Below are 27,431 nucleotides of genomic sequence, written 5' to 3'. Positions count from 1 at the left end.
ATGTGGAGGAAAGCTGGAACATCTGACTGCTCCATGCTCACTTTCCTCAGCACATAATCCTAGTCATGCGACAGTCGAATGACGGATAATATGCTCTTGCTAATCTTCCTTTCTTGTTTTGGTGCAGATGCTGCCAGTTTCTGTGTGCAATGACTATTGCTATCCTGGCTACAGCAGGAAAAAGAGGGAGGGAGTGAAATTCTGCTGCTATGATTGTGTTCCATGTCCAGAAGGGACCATCTCTAGCCAGAAGGGTAGGAGCAATACTTTTTTCCTAGAAAAATAGGTGATGCGACTCAACATGAACACGTTTAACAAATTATACTTGGCAATTATTGGTTACCCCAATAAATCATAGGACAATCCTGGAAGAGAGGTTATGATGCTAGTTCCCATCTTCCATGCCATGGGTTTGGGGTGTGTAGGCCTTCTCTTAAGCCCATTAAATATTTCTACCATTTCCTTCAGTCTCCCTGGTTGCTCTTAATTCCTTATTTGAAAAGATCTTTTGCCATGACATCTTCTCCTGGTTTTAATTGAAGTTTTAATGCTAAGTGCTTGAAAATGTTAACAGGCTGTATGCTGAAAACTAGTTCTTCCTTTTTCCTTAAGAAATGTATTTCAGCTCTGGTTTCTTTGGAAGAAAACATATTTCAATCAAAATGAACAGCTGCCAGGTGAATCATGGAGTATCTCAAATAAAGCTCAGCTGAGGGTATCATGGGTATTCAGGAAGTATGCGTATGTGGGAAGGGTTGTAGACTAAAGGAAAGCACATCTGAAAACCCCAGCAACCAGAAAAATAAATAAGTGAAACAATGTCCTGCACAACACTCAGAGAAATTTCACCAAACTTTCCTTTCCCCTTTGGAATAAAGTTAAATTTATGGAAACTTTCAACAACAACAGGAACAGTCACAACAAAATCATAATCATAATCATAAAGTATTGGAATAAGATAACAGCCTAGTGCATTCATGGTTTTCAATGAGAGCAGAATTTACTATTTCATGGGAAAACGATCTAGTAGACCAGTTCAGCATCATCCAGACTTTCTCACTGAAATCATGAGTGTCCTTTGGTTGGTCAAAGAACTGCAAGAACACAAAAAGCACTTTCATTTCTTTTTAAAATAAGATTTTATCAAGGCTTTTTCACAATACAACAAGACAAAAGAAGCTGCTCTACATAAAAACGGAGAGCTAGAGATAGAATGCCGAGTCCTCCCTCCAAAGCTGCTCTTGACTCTGGTCTCACTCAGAAAGTGGGGGGCCCTTCTAGCTCTCACCTGGGAGCTTTCGTTTTCCCAGACCCTCACCTTGGGAGGTTTTCCCTTCCCTGCCTCTCACTCAGGGTCCTCCCACCAACCATCTGCCCCCCCCCATGTGTGCACAATCCCCCAACAACAGCCCACAGCAAAGGAAACCCAAACAATGTTTGGAAAAAGTCAGAAGCCCAAGGCAGTATAAGTTCCTCAAATATGTTTATTTCACATTTGTCAATGACAATAGCTCACTCATAGGAAAACAAGAACCGAACTGACTGGACAACATAATAATAGTGCCAAGCATGAACTGACCGTTGACAGTTGACAGTTGAAAGTGCATGCGCTTACTTGCCATTAGACCGTTCGTCTACCAACGCTTATACGATTGGTTAGAACACGCCTTCTAACGTAAAATGTGTTACACCCAATACATAACAGAAAGCAAAAGAAAGGGGGAAAGGAGGGGAGGAGAGGAATTTCACTGCCTGCCATAACTGATTCCCTCAGGAGATGTAGGTCATCATCTTGACATTTTTAATTGTTCCTCCACCCTCCAGATATGGATGCCTGTGTCAAGTGCGCAGAAGAAAACTACTCAAACCAGGACCAAACAGGGTGTATTCCAAGGGGGCTGAGCTACCTCTCCTACCAAGACAAGTTCGGGCTCAGCTTAGCTGTCTCTGCTCTGGCTTTCTCCCTGATCACCACCTACGTGCTGGCGACTTTTGTGAAGCACAAGGACACTCCCATCGTCAAAGCCAACAACCGCAGCCTCACCTACCTCCTCCTCATCTCCCTCCTCCTCTGCTTCCTCTGCTCCTTGCTCTTCATTGGTCAGCCTGGAAAAGGGACCTGCCTCTTCCGACAAATGACTTTCAGCATCGTCTTCTCGGTGGCCCTTTCCAGTATTCTGGCCAAAACCATCACCGTGGTTCTAGCATTCATGGCAACCAAGCCAGGATCCAGAATGAGGAGATGGGTGGGGAAGGGGCTGGCCAATTGCGTGGTCTTCTCCTGCTCTTTCCTTCAAGCTGGCATTTGCACCCTTTGGCTAAGTGCTTCCCCTCCATTCCCAGATACAGACATGCAGTCACTGAAGAGTGAGATCATCCTGGAATGCAATGAGGGTTCAGCTGCCATGTTTTATTGTGCTTTGGGCTATATGGGTTTCCTGGCCGTTGTGAGTCTCCTTGTGGCTTTCCTGGCCAGAAAGTTACCTGACAGTTTTAACGAGGCCAAATTCATCACGTTTAGCATGTTGGTTTTCTGCAGTGTTTGGCTGACCTTTGTTCCAACCTACCTGAGCACCAAAGGGAAATACATGGTAGCTGTGGAGGTCTTCTCCATCTTGTCCTCCAGTGCTGGGTTACTGAGTTGCATCTTTTTCCCTAAATGCTACATCATTGTGCTGAGGTCTGACCTGAACAACAAGGAAAGCCTAATAAGGGGAAGAAAATAAATAATGGCATATCCTTCACTGACCTTAAATGGAGAAATATCATGATCTTTGATAAATTTGTGTCTCGTCTCTTTTCCTCTCTGTTGTATTCATATTTCTTAACCCACCCAGACATCTTGATGATTTATGCTCATCATGTCCACAAAATATTTCAGGTGGTCATAGCTTCTCTTCCAATCAGTGCATCTCACATAATTTCCTGCAACCTATTATTCCATAAATGTTTTGGTATATTTGTGTCCTGCTTTGCTTGCGCTACTGCAATAATTTGGTTGCACAGTAAAAGTATCCCAAAACACACTGAAGCAGAATAGAGATACAAATAATGCACTATTACAGAACGTGTTACAAAATACCCCTACAATAAAACACCAGTCTGGATGGCTTCCTTTTTTCATCATCATCATCATCATCATCATCATCATCATCATCATCATATATGCCCTCCATCTGACTAGGTTGCCTCAGCCATACTGAGCAGCTCCCATGAAATTTTTTAAAATACAATTGTCAGGGGTTCAGGAGCAGAGTCACAGGAGAGGGAGGAAGTGGAGAGCGAGGGGGAGGAGTCCGAAGGAAATGTCAGCGAGGACAGCAGTCCGAGGTCTCTGAGTCTCTCCAGTGACTCGGAAGATTCACAGAAAGGGGCCCCCATAGTCAGGGCAAGGGGAGTGCCCAGGGGGGCACCTCGGGAAGAAGGGGCCAGAGGGGACTCAGAGAGTAGCAGCTGGAAATCCGGACCAGCGTCCCCCCCAGAGCGCAGTAGGGGGGAGGAGTCCCAGGCATCGGGATCAGGGGGCGCGCGGGCAGCGGGAGAACGTGAGGCAGGAGGGACCACACCCTCGTCAGGGAGCGAGGAAACGGTCATCAGGAAAGTTAAACGCGCGCGCGCGCCAAGTTCAAATGTACAGGAGGGCGGCAAGGTGGGCAGCCCGGGTAGGGAGCCAGGTCCTAAAGCCCGCCGAAGAGAGGGGGAGGAGTCAGAGGGGTCAACGTCTGCCTCAGAAGAGTCCAGGAGGGAGGAGACCCCGGGGGGTAGTAGGACCCAGAGGAAGAGAGAGAGAAGGAAGAGGTGGAGTAAGATTAGAGTCTTAAACTGGTGCGCAGGGGGCGGAGACTCAGACGGAGCTTCGCCGGTCTAGAGTCCAGATGTAGAGCTGGGACGCTGAGGCTTTGAAATGGAAACTATTCTTCAATAAAGACTTTGATACGTTACTACCGGCTAGCGTTGGTCCTTGGTGAGCTGGGACCCGGAGCCAGCTCTGACAGTAAGCTCCGTCCCCAAAGTTTTGGCACCAAGAACCTCGCCACGTGAGTCGACGCAGCGAGGGAAGAAGAGGGGTGCTTCCAGAGCTCACAAAACTCAGGCAAGATGACTACGGAAGAGCAACTAACAGCCCTGCAAGAAGCTGTGACACAACTCAGCACGGAGGTACTTGCCTCCAGGAAAAGAGAGGAGGAAATGGTTAACGCCTGCCGGGATCTCCAAGTCAGGTTGGACGTGCTTTCCAAACAGGGGCAATCGGGACCCAAAGGAGAGGGCATTGGCTTGGGGAGAAGGGGAGGCAGCCTTGTATCTCATTTTGACGGGAGTCTACAGCAGTACCCCAACTTCAGAGCAGACCTGCTGTTTGCGCTGGATCTGCTTGACAAAGACTTTAGAGATGAAAGAGAGAAAGTGGGGTTTATCTTGTCCCATTTGCATGGGGAGGCCAAAACGTGGCTGAGGAATTTATGGAGAGATAATGATCCGGCGCTCCAAGATGCGAAGGCTTTCATTAAAGCAATGGATTCGTGTTTTTTATCAAAAATAGACATCGACATTGCCCGGAGGGACATACATGGACTTAAACAGGGCAAAGCCAGCGTGAGGCAGTACCATGCACGCTTTTTCGGACTAGTTCATGCACTGGGATGGCAAAAAGATTCTGAGCCAGTGAGAGACCTCTTTTGGGAGGGCTTGAATGCAGATGTAAAAGCGGAGATTGGAAGGGGGGAGAGGCCAAGGAGCACCCAACAAGTAGTCCAGAGGGCTCTGGAAATCGGGGTGCATCTGGAGGAACGTCCTTGGAACAGGGAAGAAGGGCGTTGGGGAAGGGCACCAGCCAGAGCACCTCCCTTCTCTCCCAGAGAAGCAGCGCGTGCGCACTCCACACCCTCGCAGGGAGGGGGAGAAGAACCGATGGAGATCGGAGGTGCCAGGGCTCAGTCAGCTACCAGAGCCCTAACACCGGGAGCAGCCAAAACGAAGCCTCCTAGAGGGAACAGGAAGTGCTACATCTGCGACAGTACTCAACACATGGCGAAAGAGTGTCCCCAGAGGCTCCACAAGCACACTGCAGCCTCGGCAACAGTCACAGAAGCAACTCAATTGAAAACACAGCAACAGTTAAACGACGGAGTCTGGCTGGAGGAAGAGGCACTGGGGTCCAGCCAGACAAGTCAATGAAGCAATCCCCAGCACTTTTGCAACCCACAGACCCCCTCCCACCCAAACCAGTGGTGCAGCTTACAGCCTCTCTCCAACTGCCCAATGGACGCACTCTGGAGGTGCTGATCACCATTGACTCCGGCAGTAACGCGGACTTTATAGGACTAGAATTCATTCAGCAGCACAATATACCACTGCTACCAGCCACACTGCCCCTGAACGTTGTCACGGTGGATGGCAGAGACTTGTTAGGGGGGCAGGTGGTGCAACAAACGCAGCCAATGGTGATGCGGATTGGAAATCACCAAGAAGTCATCAGCTTCAATGTCACCCACCTGTCGGACACGCCGGTAGTCTTGGGCATGAGTTGGCTGCACAGGCACAGCCCAGCATTGGCGTGGTACCAGCGCCAACTGACCTTCGGCTCCTCCTATTGCGCGGAACATTGCATCCTTCCTAGCCCGGAAGAAGGAGGGGACGACCCGCAGCTACAATTAGGCACGCTGCAAGCAGTGCCGCGCAAGTACGCAGCGTTTTTGGAGGTTTTCTGCGAGAAGGAAGCGGACAAGCTGCCTCCCCATAGGCCCTATGACTGCAAGATTGACCTCCTGCCAGGAGCGACGCTGCCAGCCGGGAAACTGTATTCCATGTCTGAGGACGAGCTGCAGGAGCTCAGGGAGTTCATAGACCTCAACTTGAAGCGCGGTTTCATCCGGGAGTCGAAGGCAGCGGGGGGCAGTCCTGTATTCTTTGTGAAGAAAAGGGACACGCCCCAAAAGAGGCTTGTAGTTGATTTCAGGCTCTTAAATGCCAAGACCAAGCCCACGGCCTTTCCCATGCCCAAGATAGATGACCTGCTTGCAACGGTGAGGAAAGGAAGAGTTTTTACAAAATTGGATCTGCGAGGGGCGTACAACCTGATTCGCATACGGGAAGGAGACGAGTGGAAGACTGCCATGTTCACGCCCCTGGGCACATATGAATACAGAGTTATGCCCTTCGGTTTACAAAATGGCGCTCACTGTTTTCAAGCCTTCATGCATCACGTCCTGGCGGGTCTCCTCTACAAGAAATGCGTCTGCTTCTTGGACGACATCCTGATATTCTCAGAATCCGAGGAGACCCACGAAGGAGACATCAAGGAAGTTCTGCAGAGACTGCAGGAGCATCGGCTGTACGCCAAGCTGGAGAAGTGCCAGTTCGACAGGAAGGAGGTGGATTTCCTGGGCTACAAGCTGTCGGACAAGGGGCTCGCCATGGACAGCGCCAAGGTTCGCGCAGTGTTGGACTGGAAGAGCCCGCGCAATCGGAAGGAGGTCCAGCGGTTTGTGGGTTTCGCCAACTTTTACCGCAAGTTCATCAAGGGGTTCGCGATGCAGACAGCGGCCATTACGGACACGCTCAGCTCCAAGAAGAAGAAATTCATCTGGACGGAGCAAGCGGAGCAGTCCTTTCAGAATCTCAAGCGTCTCTTCTCCTCCGAAGAGCAGCTACTGCATGTGAATCCCAGCAAACCAATGAGGGTTGAAACAGACGCCTCAGACAGAGCCGTGGGCGCCGTACTGTTGCAGAAGGACCCGCATGGGGACTGGAGACCGTGTGCCTTCTACTCTAGGAAGCTCAGCAAGTCGGAGCAGAACTACACCATCTGGGACAGGGAGTTGCTGGCCATTCATGCAGCATTCAAGGCGTGGCGGCACTTCCTCGTCGGGGCCAAACACACAGTGCAGGTTCGCACGGATCATAAGAACCTGGAGTACTGGCGCACGGCAAGGTTCCTGAACCAGAGGCACATCAGATGGGCGGAATTCTTTGCGGATTTCGACTTCAGGATAGAATACATCCCAGGCGACAACAACATCATGGCGGATGCACTGTCCAGAAAGCCGCAATACCTCGAAGAGGCGGCACCAGCAGAGGCCAAGCACATTTTCGCTCCGAAAGCGTGGGCGTGCGCTTCAGCAACCGTGGACCTGGAGGCGGTCCGTCGAGCACTGCAGGAGGACCCCTTCGCACAAGCCAAGATGGAGGAGGTGCACAAGGGCACGGTGAAGGACGGCGAGTTCCAAGTACGGGACGGATTGCTCATCCGCAGAGGAGCACTCTACGTACCGGGAGACGACCTCCGTGCGAAAGTACTGCAGCAGTTGCACGATGCACCCACCGCCGGGCACTTTGGCAAGGAGAAGACGGCAGAACTAGTTGCCAGAGATTTTTGGTGGCCCAAGATGCGGGGGGAAGTCGCGGAGTACGTCTCGAGGTGCGACACCTGCCAAAGGGCCAAGTCAGTGCACAAACCTCCGGCGGGACTGCTCGAACCGCTGCAGACCCCGAGCGAACCGTGGGAGAGAGTGGCACTGGACTTTGTCACGGATTTACCCAGCTCAAGGGGTAAAACGGCAGTGCTAGTGGTGGTGGACATGTTCACTAAAATGGCCCACTTCATTCCATGCGCGAAGGTGGCCACGGCAGAACAGACCGCCAAGCTGTTCATAGACCACGTCTTCAGGGTGCACGGTCTGCCACGGTCTATCTTGTCCGACAGGGGGCGCCAGTTCATTTCGAACTTCTGGCAGAAGCTGATGGGTTTCCTGAACGTCAATATCAACCTAGCGTCGGCGAGACACCCGCAGACCAACGGCCAAGCGGAGCGCGTCAACGCCATCATGCAGCAGTACCTGAGATGCTATGCAAATCAGCAGCCGACAACCTGGGTGGACTACCTGCCGCTCGCTGAGTTCGCCTACAACAACACGAAGCACGTGTCCACGGGGGTGACACCGTTCTTCGCCAACAACGGGAGGCATCCCAGAACCTTCCCGGGATTAGAGAGACTGGGGGAGGGAGAGCCACTGGCAGCGGAAGTCTTGGCGGCAGAATTGCAGGAGGTTCACGAACAGCTTAGGAGGCAGTTAGAACTAGCAAAGCACGCATACAAACTGCAGGCTGACAAGCACAGAAGGGTTGGGGAGGACATAAAGGTGGGAGACTGGGTGTGGTTAGCGGCCCACGCAGTGCCGACCAGATCACTAGCTAAGAAGAAACTCGGACATAAGCAGCTAGGACCTTACCAAGTTGAAGCACGGATTAATCCGGTGGCTTTCCGGTTGACACTTCCGGAGGGATCCAGAATGCACCCAGTATTCCATAGGTCGGTGCTCACGCCCTACAAAGCACCTCACCGATTTCAGGCGCAGGACACGGCACCAGACCCGTATGGGGAGACCCCCCAAAGGAGGGAGTCGACAAGAAGGGAACCCATCAACCAGGTCACAGAGATTTTAGACTCGAGATGGGGGGAAGAGGGAGTAGAATACTTTCTCGCCAGTGAAGGTACCCCGGCCAGCGCCAACCGTTGGGTGCCGGACTATGCCCTGAACGAGCCTCTTCTCAAGGAGGAGTTTCATGCCTTGTTCCCACACAGGCCCATGCCAGCCGAGTATTTCGACGACTGGCTTTTCACACCCACGCTTTCAACCAGCACCTTCCAGGGGTTCACCTCGGACGAGGAACCAGCAACGGAAACACGTTCCCCGGAGGGCTCGCCCTCGGGGTTTGCCTCAGACCGCTCGTTTTGGTGGGACGATAGAGGAGAGGAGCGGTGGAGCAGGAGGTGGCTGAGGGGTCCTTGGCAGGCAACGGGCCCAGAGGAGACGGAGGGTGAGATGGACATGGACATGCTGGGGGAGGACGTTGGGTTCGAGCATGGCGGCACGGAGATGGAAGCAGAGGAGATCGAGATCGGCGAAGACAAGGAGGACGAGCCGGACTTATCCGGATGGATGCACGCCACGGGGGACGAACTGTATCCGCCATTCACCCCCACAATGACGGAGCACCCAGCACCCCCGCCGGAGGAGGGGGAGGGGGGAACGGGGGGCTTCGAGGGGGGGATGGATGTCAGGGGTTCAGGAGCAGAGTCACAGGAGAGGGAGGAAGTGGAGAGCGAGGGGGAGGAGTCCGAAGGAAATGTCAGCGAGGACAGCAGTCCGAGGTCTCTGAGTCTCTCCAGTGACTCGGAAGATTCACAGAAAGGGGCCCCCATAGTCAGGGCAAGGGGAGTGCCCAGGGGGACACCTCGGGAAGAAGGGGCCAGAGGGGACTCAGAGAGTAGCAGCTGGAAATCCGGACCAGCATCCCCCCCAGAGCGCAGTAGGGGGGAGGAGTCCCAGGCATCGGGATCAGGGGGCGCGCGGGCAGCGGGAGAACGTGAGGCAGGAGGGACCACACCCTCGTCAGGGAGCGAGGAAACGGTCATCAGGAAAGTTAAACGCGCGCGCGCGCCAAGTTCAAATGTACAGGAGGGCGGCAAGGTGGGCAGCCCGGGTAGGGAGCCAGGTCCTAAAGCCCGCCGAAGAGAGGGGGAGGAGTCAGAGGGGTCAACGTCTGCCTCAGAAGAGTCCAGGAGGGAGGAGACCCCAGGGGGTAGTAGGACCCAGAGGAAGAGAGAGAGAAGGAAGAGGTGGAGTAAGATTAGAGTCTTAAACTGGTGCGCAGGGGGCGGAGACTCAGACGGAGCTTCGCCGGTCTAGAGTCCAGATGTAGAGCTGGGACGCTGAGGCTTTGAAATGGAAACTATTCTTCAATAAAGACTTTGATACGTTACTACCGGCTAGCGTTGGTCCTTGGTGAGCTGGGACCCGGAGCCAGCTCTGACAACAATGAAACATCAACCATAAAAAAACTTCGCTGAACATGGCAGCCTTCAAATGTCAAATAGTTGTTCATCTCGTTGACATCCGGTGGGAGGGTGTTCCACAGAGAGGGCACCACTGCCAGGAAGGCCTGGTTCCCTGTAACCTCACTTCTTGCAGTCAGGGACCCATCAGAAGGCCTTTGGAGGTGGACCTCGGTGTCCAGGCTGGATGATGGTGTCTCCACAGATGACTGCAGAGAAAGAGTTTTCTTGTTCCCTCAGCATATGCAGGCTCTCTATGACCTCCCAGGGGATTTGGAGCAGCAAAGTTGAGAAAGAATCTAGACTGAAAAACTAATAGAGCCATCACTTGTCACTATATTGAGTTTTGTAGGTCCTGAAGATATTTTTTTAATGGGATTTGAAAATCCAGCTGATAAACCTCTTTCCAGACCCCTGCATATGGTCAAAATATAGATTCGAAGAGTCTTGGGCCCCAGACTTTTTGACCCCCATTTTTATTACATCATTAATATTACTAATACTGCATAAATGGATTCTTTTGACCATAAGATATTATAGGCAAACAATATTAGAACAGATTTGTTAAAGCAGATGTTCCCATCATCATGATGAAACTGGGCCTCAAATTTCCCCATTGAATTGAACCTCAAATTTCCCCAGACTGTAATTCTACCTTAAAATCTGGGCTTTCACATTATAGCAAAAATGAAGAATTGTTGGGCAATGCCTAATATCAGGGATGTGTAGCTAAATTTACTCTAACTTGAGCAGAGGCAGCTTGGACCTTCTGAGCTACGTGTCACATATTCCCAACTACCCTTCAAAAGAGGGAATATGAGTTGTAGGACTCCAGGGAGGCGAAGTGGGTGGACTCCTCACAGGTTCAATAAAAATGCAACTTCAAAAACAAGGGGCTCCCTGGGGAATAGATAGTCGCCCCTATCATTACCAGAATTGCTGGTTTCCATCCGACTGACAACAAAAAGTGCTTCCAGGGATCTTTAGCACATCAACCATCAGTTTCTGAAAGAAGTTACAAAAGTCTCATATTTTTTAGAACAAGAGATAGGCGAGATTCTGTATCATACATTAATCATCATTCCCGCTTCATATCTTGATGTATTTCTCTTTGGCTGCTGTATCTTCCACTTCCCAGATTTTATTTGAAATCCTGTTTTGGCATTATTTCTGTTCCTTTGCACAAACTGATTTGCAAAGTTTCACCCTTTCTGCCTGCTTTTACATCAGGGCATTGATAACTTTAGCTGGGTATGAGGTATTTTCCCTTTTTTAAGTAATTAACACTCATCCCTAAAGAATAAAGTCAACAGAAAAATAATTGATCCAGATTATTTTCATGAAAGCTAGCTCCTGCTGAAATCAGTCCTGATCAAAGCCACATGCAATTCTGCAGAGGGAAACATGGGAAGCTGCTTTTCGTGGGGAGATCCTTTCCACAGAAGGATCCTGCTGGTTGTGATGTTGCTGCTTGTGCTGCTGTGTCATAGTGTTTGCCAGGCATATTCCATGAATTGCAGCATACGTGACGATCCTCTCCCTATTCCTCATGAGTTTTACCTGCCGGGAGACCTGGTCATCAGTGAAATTGTTTCTCAGGTCTTCTTGCTCTACAATCTCCTCTCTTTCATGGAACAGCCGACACAGATTGTGATAGATGAGCCAATGTAAGTCTCTCTCTCTCTCTCTCTCTCTCTCTCTCTCTCTCTCTCTCTCTCTCTCTCTCATAAACACACACACACACACACACTTGTTGCAACGTATGTTCAGAATATAATTACTGGGAATATGTCTTTAAGGAAAAGGGTTCATTTTTGGAGTGAGAAAAGTGTCATGACTATTTAGCCTTCCGCATTATACTGTTAGCATAAAGCATTAGTAAGTTTTCTCACACAAGTGTCATTGAAGTGTAAGGATCTTCAGTACTTCCACTGGGCTTTTTCTGACTCTAGGTGGAGGAATTTGCATGTATTTGTTTTTCTCCACACTATGTCTTCTTACTCTTTGTTCCCTACCATCCTTGGCCTTCATCTGTATCCCATCCCATTGTCTCTCAGTCACCTGGTCTTTTAAACTTTCATTTCATACTATTTTGGTCCAGGCATGCCACCCTATTCCATCCTTCCTCTTGATTTCATCCTGCCCTTCCTTCAGCCTACTCCAGATTACATATGACTAGTTCCACCAGTTCCACTCGATTGCTGCAACTGCAAATACATTGGAAGCACAATCAAATCTGATGAGAGTATGTGTATGAGAGGAGAATTTGGAAATATTCTCTGGATGCCTCTTCTGGTGCATTTAAATAGGTAGAGGTAATATATTATAGGGGGGGTGCATGTAATGTTTAAATTGGTCATAAGACATATTGTATTGCACTGTTTGCAAATATATAGACTAAGAAGAGGCTTCCAGTTGTACCTCTCACTTGCTGTCTTCTCTGATTTCAGCACTAAGTGGGAGACGCTCTTCAGTTACCTTGCTATTTCCAGATAATAAATAACCCCTTCTTACTTACTTGATGCAATTTCTTCTTATTTATTGTTTGATTGTAATAACTGAAAGTTGAGCTGAGAGATGAAGAGGACACACATTTTTTTCTTGCTTCTCTCAGTATTTGTGTCATCTACTACTTTTATTACAGTTCAGTGCCAAAGAACTACCAGCACATCCTGGCCTTAGCATTTGCTGTCAAAGAGATCAATGAAAATCCCAACATTTTATCAAATCTCTCTCTGGGATTTCACACCCTCAATAGCTACTACACTGCAAAGACGACCTATAAGGCCACCCTCAGCCTCTTTTCTGCACAGCGTCGCTTTGTCCCCAACTTCAAGTGTCACAACCACAACAACCTGATAGCTCTCATTGGAGGATGCATCTCTGAAATCTCTGCCAACGTGGGCGTCATTTCAGCCATCTACAAGACTCCACAGGTAAGCTGTGTGCAAGCAAGTACAGATAGTTCAGAGTTGTGGCACAATATCATGATTTCAAAAACATGGCCTGCAATATTTTGGATAGCCAACTGGTTAAATGCAGTCCAAGTGATAATACTATCAAGTTTATTCACAGCTCTTTGAAAACAGGGCTGATCAGACTTGAGATAAATTTGCAGTGAAGTGGCTCAGGGCTTTGTCACTCTCTAGATATGGTTCAAGATTTTTATCCATGATTTACTCCAGAGCTGGGAACTCTCAGGATGCTGTGGGACACAGAGGCTGGGGAGATGTCTTCTGAGGGAAAGATGTGGGGCCCTGTAGAGAAACCCAGGACAACCAAATATCTGGAGGAATCAGCAATGGTCCTAAGGCCACCTCAAGTCCCTCTTCACATCAATGACTCACTTGGCCCACTAATCACCTCCTTCCAATATTAAAGCCTTATCTTATTCCCCAATTTCCCCCTTTGTCTCATGGACCTAAAGTTGGATAGTGGCAGCTAGAGATGGAAAATTTCTTAAAATCAACCAGAAGAGGGAGGTTTGAGGAAGTTGAACACTTTTTTTTGCAGAAGCCGATCTCATGCCTCACAGGCAAGAGCTTGTGAACAGTCTTCAATACTGATCTTTCAATAAACTTCTCACTCCAGAGTTCTCTTCAGGTTTTTCAATCTTTGACGTGAACCTCATAGCTCTGCTCAGCTAACTCTCTCCGTGTTTGCAGTTCCCATCCTATCCAAGATGATTGTTGTATATTGGAACTATCTGTGCCCTTTCTAGCATATTTAAGTGTTTTTTATTATTATTATTCTGTGCCCTGCACTGGCATTAAAAGAGAGAAGAACTTTTAAAACATTTTTTTTAAAAAAAAAAAAAGCTTATTTATTTAAGAATTATTATCAATAATCAACAAAACTACCCCCAAAATAACTTTGTATCACAATGCTACATAAGTAAATGTAAGTATAATATTTATTCAGAAAAAAATTAAAAATGTACTCTTTCAGGAGATAATTATTTCCATGGCAATATTGTATAAAGGACCTCCAGTTTTCCCAGCATCTATTTCTATATTAATTGCCACTTTTGAGATAAAATAATTTATTTTTTTAACCATTCTTATCAAATCCCAAAATTTCATCAAACCATTCTTTCCAGGAAATGAGAAAAGTAACTTTCCATTTTAAAGCCTATACCATACTTGCAGCTATGATAGGTGACATATAGCTCAACAACATCCATGGCCATTGTACCCACTAAGGGCCAAACTGAAGTAGGTACATGAACCAAACCAGCATAATGAAAACCGTGGGCACTAAATGAGCAGAGACATAGCAGGGAGCCCTATTCCTACTGTAGCCAAATCTGTGGGAAACCGAATCTCCTTGCTACCAGAAGGCAGTATCAAGCGAGGAAGGCAGGGAAGTGTCTACCCCAGAGCCTGACAAACATCCAGATGCAAAAAAAGGGTTTCAGGAGATGGTGGATGGGGACTTTGCTCTTATTGTAGATGTAAACTCCTCTGTCTGCTCTGGACACTACCTAAGTTAACAGCTCTGTACTGAGATCTTTCATTTCCAACCCTCTGGCTCAGCTCACCAATTCCCTGTTTCAGCTCTGACAGCCAGAGATGGGTCTGGTCATGCTCTGGAACATTTGTTCTATTGCATATAAACTTCTGGGGGTGACGTGATAGTGGCTAAATGGCTTGGTGGCAAAACAGAGAAGACCACGTGAAGAATACTTGTGCATTTTATTTCAGCTCACTTATGGATCGTTTTTGCCAATACAACATGCCAACACTTTATTCCCCTTTTTGTACCAGATGGTCCCAAATGAAGCCCAACAGCACATCGGGGCTGTGCAGTTACTCAAACATTTTGGATGGACATGGATTGGGCTTTGGGCTGTGGATGATGACAAAGGGGACCGGTTTTTGCAGACAATGGCCCCAATGCTTGATGAAAATGGCATCTGTTATGCCTTCATCATGAGAATACCAAAATGGAATTATGTGGATGAGATAATAAAATATGTTTTACAACGTGTAGAATACTATTCAACTGTCTTCAGGGAAAAAGCCAGTGTGTTTTTTGTGTATGGAGAACCTCCATCCTTTCAGGCTTTGAGAATGCTCATTTTTGTAGCACCATTCTTGGAATTGCCATTTCGGGGCAAAGTCTGGATCGTTACCTCTCACTGGGATTTTGCATCACACTCTATTCAAAAGAATTGGGATTTACAAACCTTCCATGGGTCCATATCTTTCACAGTTCACTCAAATCAGCCTGAGGGTTTCCAGAAGTTCCTTCGGATGGTGAGACCTTCGTGGTTCAAAAGAGATGGCTTTATTCAAGACTTCTGGGAACAGGCTTTTGACTGTTTGCTAACAACGTCCAAGGAGTGGGAAGGAGAGGAGAATAAAACCTGCACTGGGGAAGAGAATCTGGAGAGTCTTCCTGGAGGTTTGTTTGAAATGAAAATGACTGGCCACAGCTACAATGTCTACAATGCTATCTATGCTGTGGCGCATGCTCTGAATGCTATATTCAAATCCAAATCCATGAATAGAAGATTGGAAGAAGGACGAAAAATGGCATTTCAGAATGTGGAACCATGGCAGGTAATTAAATCAGATAATTTTTTAGGTAACTAAATTCCCACCCCTGCAGTCCAGAGCTGTGTATTGGGTGGAAGGAGGAGAGGAGAGGTGCTGCGGTGGAGAGAAGAAGTGGAGTAAAGAGGGCTGGTTTTCAGATTTGGCTCTTTGCCATTCCTGTCAGCAGATAGTGGGTTGCCTGCAGAGGAGGGAGCCCAAGATGATCAAGGCTCTGGAAACAAAGCCTGACAAGGAACAGTTGAGGGAGTTGCCTATGTTTAGCCTGCATAAGAGAAGAGTGAGAGGAGATGTGATAGCCATCTTCAGGTATCTCGAGGGCTGTCCCATGGAAGATGGAGCAGATTTGTGTTCTCCTGCTCTGGAGGGTAGGACCGAAACCAAAAGTGTCAAGTTACAAGAAAGGAGATTCTGAATGAACATCAGGAAGAACTTTCATTAGTAGTAGTAGTAGTAGTAGTATTTATTAGGTTTTTCAAAAACATTAAATCAATTTACTTCACATACTCTTATATATATATATTTACTTCCCAACCCTTCCATGTTGTTGTTTTTATTCTTATCCTTAATTGCTATATTATACTTGTCAGGAAGAACTTTCCGACATGAAGAGCTGTCATGGATGCTTTAGCTGAGATTCTTGCATTGCAGGGGGAACTCTCTTGCCATTTATCTAGAGGACAAAACAGAAACAAAGGGAATAAGATTTTAAGGAATAATGATGTGGGCTTTGGGGTCAGCTAGGCTGCTTATCATTACCAACCGTTGCAGTTTTTCTATTTCCTTTGCCTTTTTTGTACAAGATAGACGATAGATAGATAGATGATAGATAGATAGATAGATAGATATAGATAGATGATAGATAGATATAGATAGATGATAGATGATAGATGATAGATGATAGATAGATGATAGATATAGATAGATGATAGATGATAGATAGATAGATAGATAGATAGATAGATAGATAGATAGATGATAGATGATAGATGATAGATAGATATAGATATGATAGAGCGATAGATACATTGATAGAGGAAAGACAGACAGACAGACAGACAGACAGACAAATTGAATTCATAATTATCTTTGAATATGTTTAAGTTTTTTGCTGTTAACCATACCCCTAAATATTTAACCTTCTTTTCTATCAATCATTCTGTGATCTGTTGGAATGATTCTTTAGATTGTTCTGTCATATTTTTCACCAACATTTTAGTTTTTGCTTTATTTAGCTTAATACCGGCTACTTGCCCAAATTCCTGAATCTTATCTAACAGCCTTGGTATGTTGACCAGGGGTTCTTCAACTGTTATCACAAGGTTGTCTGCAAAAGCTTTCAGTTTTTATGCTTTACTCCCCACTGTAAATCCTTTTATTCCTTCATCTGCTCTTACATTTCTTGCTAGGATCTCTTAGACTAGTATAAGCAGTAATGGTGACATGGGACAAATCTGTCTTGTTTCCTTTGTAATTCCACATTTTTCAGTTACTACATTATTCACAATCAGCATGGCTTTCTGCTCAGAATATATAGTGTCAATTCTTCTAAGGAATGGCTCTCCAAATTCCATCATTTCTATTATCTTTTTCATAAAAGTCCAAGAAATGTTATCAAAGGCCTTCTCTGCATCAATAAACATCAAATCCGCTTGCTTTTCATTCCTGGCTTCCAGATACTCTTTTATGTCTATTATATTCCTTATATTATCTTTCATCTGGCAGCCAGGTAGAAAGCCAGCTTGATCTTGGTGGATTGTTTCTTTTAACGCTGTTTTCAAACAGTTTGCCAAAATATTGGCAAATAATTTGGAGTCATTATTCAATAGTGAGATCGGCCTGTAATTTTTAACTAAAAATAAATCTGAAACCTGTTTTGGAATTAATGTAATATAAGCAGGAATCTGACAATTTACTCAAACTCATTATCTTATTCATTACATCTTTCAATGGTTGTGCCAACTGATTTTGCAGTTTTGTGTAATATTTAGCTGAAAGTCCATCTGGTTGTGGCAATTTCTCTGTTTTAGCTTGTCCTGTTGCTTGTTGCAGTTCCATCATCATTATTGGTGCATTTAAAAGATTTATCTTTTCTTTTGGAATCTTTTGTAGGTCATTCTGCTTTAAATATGGATCAATTTTATCTTCATTTTCCATCCAACTTCCTTGCTTTTTTTTAAAACTGCCATGCTAGCAAGTTTCCTCATTTGTTTGCAAACTCAAAATTTGTGTTTTATCAATTTTATTTTCAATTCAATTTCTTGATTTATCAACATTGAAAATTAGGTTTGTAACATCTTTATATTTAGTTTTGTTGATTTATTTCCTGGTTTTTTAGATTTTTAGTTTTTCATGTTTAATCAGTTCATCTAGTAACTCTTTCTTCTCTCTTCTCTCTCTCTCTTTTTTTTGCAGAGTATTTTGTTGTCTAAAAAAACTCTCATTACTGCTTTACTTGTGCCCCAAACCACATTTATATCCATAACTTGCTTCAAATTTAGTTCAAATTAATCTCCCAGGGTTTTTTTCCCTGTAATTTTTATTGTCTAATATGCCTTCATTTAGTCTCCATCTGTAAGGTGAGTTTTCTACTCTTCTTAATTCCAACAGTAATGAATTATGCTCCAAGAGTGTCCTAGGTTGTGTTTCCACTTTTTTAGTTCTTAATGTTAGTTCATTAGATATCCATACCGAGTTGATTCTTCCCACAGATCAATTTGGCTCCGAGAAAAAAGTAAATTCTCTGTCCAATGGGTGTTTGAATCTCCAGTTAATTTAAGATTTTCTACCATAGACTGTTTTTTCTTCAATCCAGGTCCATCAATTTCTACGGAGCATTGTATTCAACAACAGTGCTGGAGATATTGTACACTTTAATGAAAATGCAGAATTAGTTGTAGGTTTCGATGTTACAAACTGGAGAATTTACCCCAATGGTTCAGTGATTAGAGCCAAAGTTGGAAAACTGAACCCTCAGGCTCCTTTCGGCAAGGAGTTAACCATTCATGATGATCAGATTGTGTGGCATAAAAGCTTTAATCAGGTGAGATGTAGCACCTAAAACATAATTGCTTTAAAAAAGCGTTCATTACTTACAAAACAGCTGTTCCCCTCACTGTCTGGTTACTGGTTGCTCTGCAGCACCCTCCGGTGTCCCATTTTAATAATGCATTATTAACGTTCTAAGCTAAACATAATGTGGTTTTGAAAATCTTTCCTAGATCCATCCCTGATATTGTAAAAAAATTTAATAATAATCAACGCTGGGTCCCCTAATGTTGTTGGACTATGACTCCCATCACCATCAGGCAGGATAGCCAATGATCAAGGATGATGGGAGGTGTAGTATAATCTGCCAACATCTGGAGAATGGAGACTGAATGACAGAGAGGCAAACAAGTTTCAACGCTTTTGAAAGTTTCTTCCTTTTTCCAGAATTTGTTTTGGTCAAATCCTGCATTATCGCTTTTCTTGTTTAATTACTTTATCTCTGCTTTATATTTCCATATTCTGGGCATGATGACAGTAATCCACTCCACGTTAGGCAGAGCAAATAATTCACACGACTGAAACCTGCCCCCCTAGTCTCTTGTCATGGCCCCCTATTTATGTGGTTTTCACCTGTGGCTCCTTTGGAATATCCTGGGGGCCTCCAGGGGGCTATATGACCCCTGGTTGATGTAGGGTCCACAGACCCAGCTGGCACATGCACACGCTCCTCATCATGAGGGTTCATATATTCCTACTAATCTCCTGTGCGTGTTTCTGTGCAGGGGCTGCCAGTTTCTGTGTGCAACGACAACTGCTATCCTGGCTCCAGCAGGAAAAAGAAGGAGGGAGAGAAATTCTGCTGCTATGATTGTTTTCCATGTCCAGAAGGGACGATCTCTAATCAGAAGGGTAAGAGGCAACATGGACAGAGATATCGAGACACTCACTTAGCATAATATGCTCGCTCCTCCTTTCTTTATAAAATGTATGTCCCCCTGAATGCATTCTGCAATACATAGAATCATAGAACATACGTTAAAGAAAACTAAATAAGCAACTTTATTTTTAAAATCTCGCTAGTGGCGCCCGCCCTGTGGAACGCCCTCCCATCAGATGTCAAAGCGATAAACAACTACCTGACATTCAGAAGACATCTTAAGGCAGCCCTGTTCAGGGAAGTTTTTAGTGTGTGATATTTTAATGTATTTTTGGTTTCTATGGAAGCCGCCCAGAGTGGCTGGGGAAACCCATCCAGATGGGTGGGGTACAAATAATAAATTATTATTATTATAATTATGTTTTAAACAAACAAGGACATTTTGACCTTATGCCAGTCACTATTTTACCAAACAGGATTATTGTGAAGATCTAATGAGGGGAACAATATAAGCTGCATTCAGATAATTGGAAGAAAGGCAGGATTAAATAACAATATATTTTTCATTTAAAACAGACTATTAAGGGGTATTTAAATCACACACATCAGCAATGTGATCAATCAGATGGATATTTTAAAAATAGAAAAGCGGGATCCATTCTCTGGGAGTTCCACACCTAAAGAAAAGCCTTTTACTGAAACTTTGTCAGTCTGTGTATTCAGAGACCTCAGGTCACAAATAGATTCAGGTGGCTAGAAGGCCTTTGAAGTGTAGCTGGGTTCCCCCAAAGTGAGACACAATGGTAACAGCAAGAACCTTTATTGAACTAACAGAACTGGACCACAGGGGCAAAGCAACTGCTTATATACATTCCTGAAGGGCTAGGCCACTCCCACTCTCAATGTAATTGGCTGTCTAAACTCCCAAGCTGTGCATCATAACTTAGAGTTTAAGGGCCAATGGCAGTAGCCCAAATCCTGAAACGTTCTGTGATTGGACATCATGTATCGAATCAGAACACAGGGGCTCATTAATTAATTGTTTTGTAATTAATTTATGGAGATTTTCAATAACAACAAGCAGATACGAATATACTATGGTAATAAGGGAACTTCCTGGTGCATTCTTGGTTTTAGATGAGATCTGCATCTACTAGACCCTCCAAGTGTCCTTATTTTCCAGGGACAGTCCTGGTTTTACAGAAGCCATCCTGGTTTCTGATTTGATCCCAGAATGCCTTGCTTTTCCTTAGGAATTCCCTAGTTTGATTGGGGAAATGTTAGCGGCTATAAAATAATCTGACCCCTGAGCCATCTGAAGGCAACCCTGTATATTTAATGTTTTCTGAATGCTTAATGTTTTATTGTTTTTATATATGTTGGAAGCTACCCAGAGCAGCAGGGCAAAGTATAAATAATAAAAATATTTTTATGTAACTGGACATCCCTATTTTCATTGGAGAAATGTTAGAGGATATGCATGTACTAGACCAAGCTCAGCAACATTCAAACCCTCTCCCTGAAATGATGGTTGTCCAATCTCTTGCAGTTTGTCAAACAATTTCAAGAACACTTTCACTGCCTGCCGTAACTGACTCTTTCAGGTAGATGTAGGTCATCATCTTGACATTTTTAATTGTTCCTCCACCCTCCAGATATGGATGCCTGTGTCAAGTGCGCAGAAGAAAACTACCCAAACCAGGACCAAACAGGGTGTATTCCAAGGGGGCTGAGCTACCTCTCCTACCAAGACAAGTTCGGGCTCAGCTTAGCTGTCTCTGCTCTGGCTTTCTCCCTGATCACCACCTACGTGCTGGCGACTTTTGTGAAGCACAAGGACACTCCCATCGTCAAAGCCAACAACCGCAGCCTCACCTACCTCCTCCTCATCTCCCTCCTCCTCTGCTTCCTCTGCTCCTTGCTCTTCATTGGTCAGCCTGGAAAAGGGACCTGCCTCTTCCGACAAATGACTTTCAGCATCGTCTTCTCGGTGGCCCTTTCCAGTATTCTGGCCAAAACCATCACCGTGGTTCTAGCATTCATGGCAACCAAGCCAGGATCCAGAATGAGGAGATGGGTGGGGAAGGGGCTGGCCAATTGCGTGGTCTTCTCCTGCTCTTTCCTTCAAGCTGGCATTTGCACCCTTTGGCTAAGTGCTTCCCCTCCATTCCCAGATACAGACATGCAGTCACTGAAGAGTGAGATCATCCTGGAATGCAATGAGGGTTCAGCTGCCATGTTTTATTGTGCTTTGGGCTATATGGGTTTTCTGGCCGTTGTGAGTCTCCTTGTTGCTTTCCTGGCCAGAAAGTTACCTGACAGTTTTAACGAGGCCAAATTTATCACATTTAGCATGTTGGTTTTCTGCAGTGTTTGGCTGACCTTTGTTCCAACCTACCTGAGCACCAAAGGGAAATACATGGTAGCCGTGGAGGTCTTCTCCATCTTGTCCTCCAGTGCTGGGTTACTGGGTTGCATCTTTTTCCCTAAATGCTACATCATTGTGCTGAGGTCTGACCTGAACAACAAGGAAAGCCTAATAAGGGGAAGAAAATAGTGTGTGTGTGTGTGTGTGTGTGTGTCCATATCTTAGAGCTTGAGGAGTCCTGGGATATCATTCACTCTGACCTCTGATCTTGATCTTTGAATAAATTTGTGTCTCATTAGTTTCCTCTGTGTTGGTTTCTTATTCTTGACCACCTCCAGACTGGGGAACTATATTTTCTGGATCATGATCATGATCTGGATGTGGATGCAGAGCAGGGAAATCAGGTTTGGGTTAGTTTGGACCCTATAGAGTCTGATCCAGATTTATAAATCCGGGCCAGAAACTGTGCATAACTGCCAAAAACATAGATTGATCAAAAAATATTTGAGGGGTCCAGGACCCCTCAGGACAATGGGCACTGCCATTCAAATGCTGTGAGTGTGCCACTTCTTGTGATCAAGTATGTGGGGTGGGGCTTACCTGCCCCCCCATATTTTATTCAAGTTGGCACAGCTGGAATTTAGGGTGTGATGCATGGAACAAATTTAGTAATAACAACAATCTCTCTCTTGGACAAAAGTGGCCTTCAGCTTCCTTATCAAGTGCCACTGACTACATATATCTCAAAGAAAAAAATAATTGTTGTAGAGCTCAAAAAAGAAAAGGAAAGGAAAACTCTAGCCATTCATTATGCAACTTGAAATGACATCAGTACACAATGAAAATTATAATAACACCAATCATTGCCAAAATTACTAGTTTAGATATTCTTGTGCATTATGCAAACAAATGTCATAGCAATATAAACCATCAGAATTGGTAAAACAATATCCCTTATGGGCTCCATGGGAGACACTGGTGACACCATGGGTGTCAGCAGCCACCACTTGGGTGCCCATTGCTTTAAGCCCAGACTTTTGACCGTGTATGTGTACAACTCACCTGGGAACTTTATGAAGAAATGCAATTGTCCAGCACATTTGCCCCATATGGTTACATACAGTTTCTTAGTAGACCATAAGCTTAGCATGAGTCAACAGTGTGATGCAGCAGCAAAAATAACAGCAACACCACCACCTAATGCAATTCAAGGCTGCATCAAGAGAAGTCTAGTGTCCCATTCAAGGGAAGCAATAGTCCCGCTCTCTTCTTCCTTGGTCAGACCCCACCTAGAGTCCTGTGTCCAGTTCTGGGTGTCACACTTGAAGAAGGATATTGGCAAACTGGAAGGTGTGCAGAGGAGGGCAACCAAGATGATAAAGGGTCTGGAAACCAAGGCTGACAAACCAACCTTGCATCCTGCCATAAAACTATAAAATCTTAAGACATAAAGCCTCAGTTTCACGAACATCAATTACATGCAATAAAACCACAGGCACAGTGAAGTCATTAACTGTACATATTCTGAATTGTCAGTTGAAGTCAATTTTTGCCAATTCAGTGGAAATCAGCCCAGACGCCATTTTGCTGCCCAATTCCCGGACAAAGTTTTGGCAGCCCTAAGTAGTGGACAAAGCTTCGGTACACAGTGCAGGGTTCTAAATAAGTCAAATTGAGGTTGTAGCTGTGGTTGGTTAAATCGGACAGTGGATCATGATGTCAGAGAGACATTTGCAGGATCTGGAGTTGTTACACTTTTTATATACAAAACAACAGTCCCTCAAAAGGACTGTTTTGAGCACCCTCAAAAGAAAAACACACACCCAAAAATAAATGTTAGAAAGGGACAAGATTAGATGCAGATGAACAAAGCATTTTCGATATTTAAAAAAACCAAGACTCCTTGTGCTTCCCTCTGCTCCCCTTCCCCTTTCTCCCCAGCCAGGGGAGCCCTGCCCTCCGCCTGCCCCTCAAAGTCAGCGCGTTTTGCGGGGTTGGCCTGGGCAGCGACAGCCTCTCCTCCCCACCTGCTCCCCAGCAGCTGCTATGAGCTGCCCAAGGGAGGAGGCCAGCAGCGGCGGCCATGGAGAGGCAAGAGGAGGCTTCCTGGCCACCTCCACTGTTGCCACCACTCAGGACAAGCCCTGGCTCATCCTCCTTCCAAGTTGGTGCTGGCAGAACTGGCTTGGGAAATAGGGACAATCCAGGATCAAATCAGAAGCCATGATGGCTCTTTTGGAATTACGGAACTGTCCCTGGAAAATCAGAGTTTAGACTTTTGTGCGAACCACTTTAAGTACAGATTGTGAAAAACGCAGTGAGAAAAGAGGGGTGAGAAACTGAGTATGAAAAAGATAAGAATTGGTACACACAAGGGATTTCCTTTACCAGTTTTCTTCCAATAAATGTCTACATTTCCTAATAATGCAACAATTAAAGGCATCAACGCAAGTTGACTCCTATTTGCTCCTCAGAATCAAGTGGTCTTTGCTGTTCAAGTCAGGCCTCACAATGATTATGTACAATTTGGGGAAGAAGATGCAAGAGAGCAAGCCTGCACTGGAGGCCAAGATGCAGAAGATCTCCACAGCCACCATCTGCTTTCCTTTGGTGCTCAGATAAGAGGGAACAAAGGACAGCCAAACGCTGCAGAACACCAACATGCTGAAAGTGATGAACTTGGCTTCGTTGAAACTGTCGGGCAACTTCCTGGCCAGGAAAGCCATAGTGAAGCTGACCAGGGCCAGGAATCCCAGGTACCCCAGGACACAATAAAACATGGGGGCGGAGCCTTCGTTGCATTCCACGATGATTTCTTCCGCCAGAGAGTTCATGTCCACATCTGGGAAGGGAGGAGCCGTACAGAGCCAAACAGCACAAATACTGGCTTGAAGTGAGCAGCAACCCAGAAGAACAGAGTTGGCCAGAGATTTCCCCACCCATTTCCTCACCCTGGATCCTGGTTTGGTGGCCATGAAGGCCAGAACCACCGTGATGGTTTTGGCCAAGACACAAGACACAGCAATGGAGAAGATGATGCCAAAGGCCGTTTGTCGTAAAGAGCAGCTCACTGGGTGAGGCTGGCCAATGAAGAGCAAGGAGCAGAGGAAGCAGAGCAAGAGGGCAAGGAGCAGAGTGTAGGTGAGGTCCCGGTTGTTGGCTTTGACAATGGGAGTGTCCCTGTTCTTACAGAAGACGCCAAGGACCAAGGATGTGACCAGAGCAAAGAGCAGAGCTAAGGCAGCTAATGTGAATCCCAAAGGCTCTGTGTAGGAAAGGAAATTGTGGGTCTTGGGAATGCATTGATCTCTGTTCTTGTTTGGAAATTGACCTTCTTGACATTTGAAACAATAATCCGAATCTAAAAAAAGTCAAATGAAACATATATGAGTTCCCACAAACAAGGCAACCTTTTTCTTCAGGCATGTTTCTTTCTTTGTAATGAAATGGATTCTTCCATCGCCAATGGCCTTTCAAATCTCCTCTGAAACAAGTATCAGATAAAGTTCAAGTTCAAGTTTTATTGCGGCAAAAGCCAGTAACACTAAACACCACAAGATCAGACAAGAAGAATTCAACAATGGCATCAGAAAAGAGAAAAAGAAAAAAGAAAAGAAAAAGGATTACACAAGGGAACTTCGCATTGTGCCATTCAACAGAGGAGATTTACGCTTCCTGATTACTAAAGTGCAAAATTTGGCCACCTCATATGATATTGAGCTTGAGGAATCTTCCAGAAGGTATTTTCGTAAAATTTCGGGGAGGATTCCAAATAATGTTGTAGGGGTATAAATTTTGATAAAAGCGGCAAAATAAGTTGAACTCGTTCTTCACTATAAAATTTGCAAAATAGAAGGATGTGTGTGACAGATTCTACCTTATTAGACATACAGGGGCAGAGACGTGCATGCATTGGTACCGGCGTGAATTTGCCGTGCAGCACTGCTGAGGGCATTGACTCAAAGCGGGCTCTAGAAAAAGCCCATCTATAAGCTTCGTTAGTGATGTTAGTTAAGTAAGGGGCAGCTGCAAAATTAGGCCAAGCTTTTAAACATCTATACGTCTCCGGGAGTAGGGCGTCTTCTTGTTGTAATTCGACACCGTAAAGTCTCTGAGCGATAATTGCTATTGCCTTGTTCTGAGTTCCAATAAAAAGATTTTCAGGGTTTAGGCCAATTTGTTTGATCTTATTAGTTATTTGCATAAGCCAAGGAGGATAGGGAACTGCGGCCAGGAAGCAAGGTAACAGTCCCTTAGGATTGTAATGGATTTTCAGCCAGAGGGATATTGCTTGCTCCCAGACTTTTAATTCCACTCTGGGCAGTCCTGCCTCTTGCCTTAAGACTGCATTAGGTGTACACCTTGGGGTAGCAAATAATGATCTTAAGAATTTTGATTGAACTCTTTCAAGGGTCTTAAGGTTGGCAGAGGGGCTAATTTGAGAACCATACAGGAGTTGGGCTAAAGATTTTGCCTGAAAAACCTTTAGGGCCATCGGAAGAAAGCCAGCTCCTTTCCTTCTGAATAATCTAAGGATGGCATTTGCACTTCTTCCTGCTGATATAGCTGATGTAGTCAGGTGTGTTGACAATTTGGCATTATAAGAGAAGGTAATGCCTAAGTATTGGAAGGTCTTAGTCTGTTCAATGGCGTTTCCGTTTACGCTCCAATTATCTTTCCTGAAGGAACGGTTAAAATGTACAATTTTGGTTTTAGCAAAGTTAATTGTTAACAGTTCAGTGTTACATTGATCAGTATCAGAGAAAAGTGGAAGCCAGTAAAATGCAATGGGTATTTTTTCTTCATAAACCATATAGGTGGTATCAATCAAATCACCAGGAATTTAGGAAGCAAAGTATTGACGACTGTTAATATGGTGCCATTGAAAGAGCAAACGGTCATCTCTGCTGAAAAGTGAGAAGCCAACTATGATATCTTGGAGCAGCAGAATTTGATTTTGTGTTTCAGGCTCTCAGCCCTAAAACTCTGGGGATGGAGGGTTAGGCAAGTCTCCCCTGACTCCGCAAGCTGTGGCAGGTGGGGAGCAGGCAGAAAACACTGGACATGATCCACACCTATTTCCACAGGTCTACTTTGTAAATGTTAAAGTTGTGGCTCTAGTTTGCCCCACTCTCTGTGTCTGTCTTCTTTCTTCCAGATCTGAGTGTAACTACTGTTCTGTTTAGGAGCACTGAACTGCTAATAAGGGGAAACTGTTGAAATAGACTAGGAATCATTTTATAAAAGAGCAGCTGATGTCTCCTACCTGTTTGGTTTGAAATCATCCCATCTGGACATGAAGCACAGTCATAGCAACAAAATGGCCGCCCCTCCTTCTTTTTCCGGCTGTAGCCTGGCTGGCACCGATCATTGCACAAACCAAGGGGCAGCACCTAGCCAGAAAGAGAGGAGAAGAGGAAGCTCCCTTTTGCATGGTCAAGAGCACAGTTTGAACCAAAGAGACAAGAGCATTTGGCAGATTCATCTTATTCCAGAATGGTTGTGTATGTGTGAATAAATTGCTTTATAAATATTGAGAGTCAAGGAGAAGAGAAATTGAATATTTCATCTGTATGAGATGGTGGATGGAAAGGAGACTAGGAAAGACAACAGATTATGAATTACAGGCAAAATAGAAAGCATATACATTAGTCTCAGAGAAACACTACAAGACAAGTACTCTTCCTTCATTGAGAGCCAGCGTGGTGTAGTGGTTAAGAGCAGAGGACTCGTAATCTGGTGAACCGGGTTCGCGTCTCCGCTCCTCCACATGCAGCTGCTGGGTGACCTTGGGCCAGTCAC

The 27,431-nt window shown here is 45.3% G+C and overlaps 1 protein-coding gene across 1 annotated transcript; it reads left to right on the top strand.

The window, feature by feature from the left end:
* LOC310664781 (vomeronasal type-2 receptor 26-like) lies at nt 1–21,932 on the top strand. Its single transcript, XM_083414329.1, has 7 exons — nt 1–254; nt 1,825–1,882; nt 12,480–12,771; nt 14,539–15,399; nt 18,209–18,436; nt 19,167–19,293; nt 20,917–21,932. Exons 1-7 carry the CDS (start codon nt 128–130, stop codon nt 21,816–21,818), a joined length of 2,595 nt encoding a protein of 864 aa, XP_083270455.1. The 5' UTR covers nt 1–127; the 3' UTR covers nt 21,819–21,932.
* The last annotated feature ends 5,499 nt before the right edge of the window (nt 21,933–27,431 follow it).

The sequence above is a fragment of the Podarcis tiliguerta genome (genome assembly GCF_965153285.1).
Source record: "Podarcis tiliguerta genome assembly, chromosome: 14".
Lineage (NCBI taxonomy): Eukaryota > Metazoa > Chordata > Lepidosauria > Squamata > Lacertidae > Podarcis > Podarcis tiliguerta.
The sequence above is the reverse complement of the archived record's forward strand: the minus strand, read 5'-3'. Positions and strand labels throughout refer to the sequence as shown.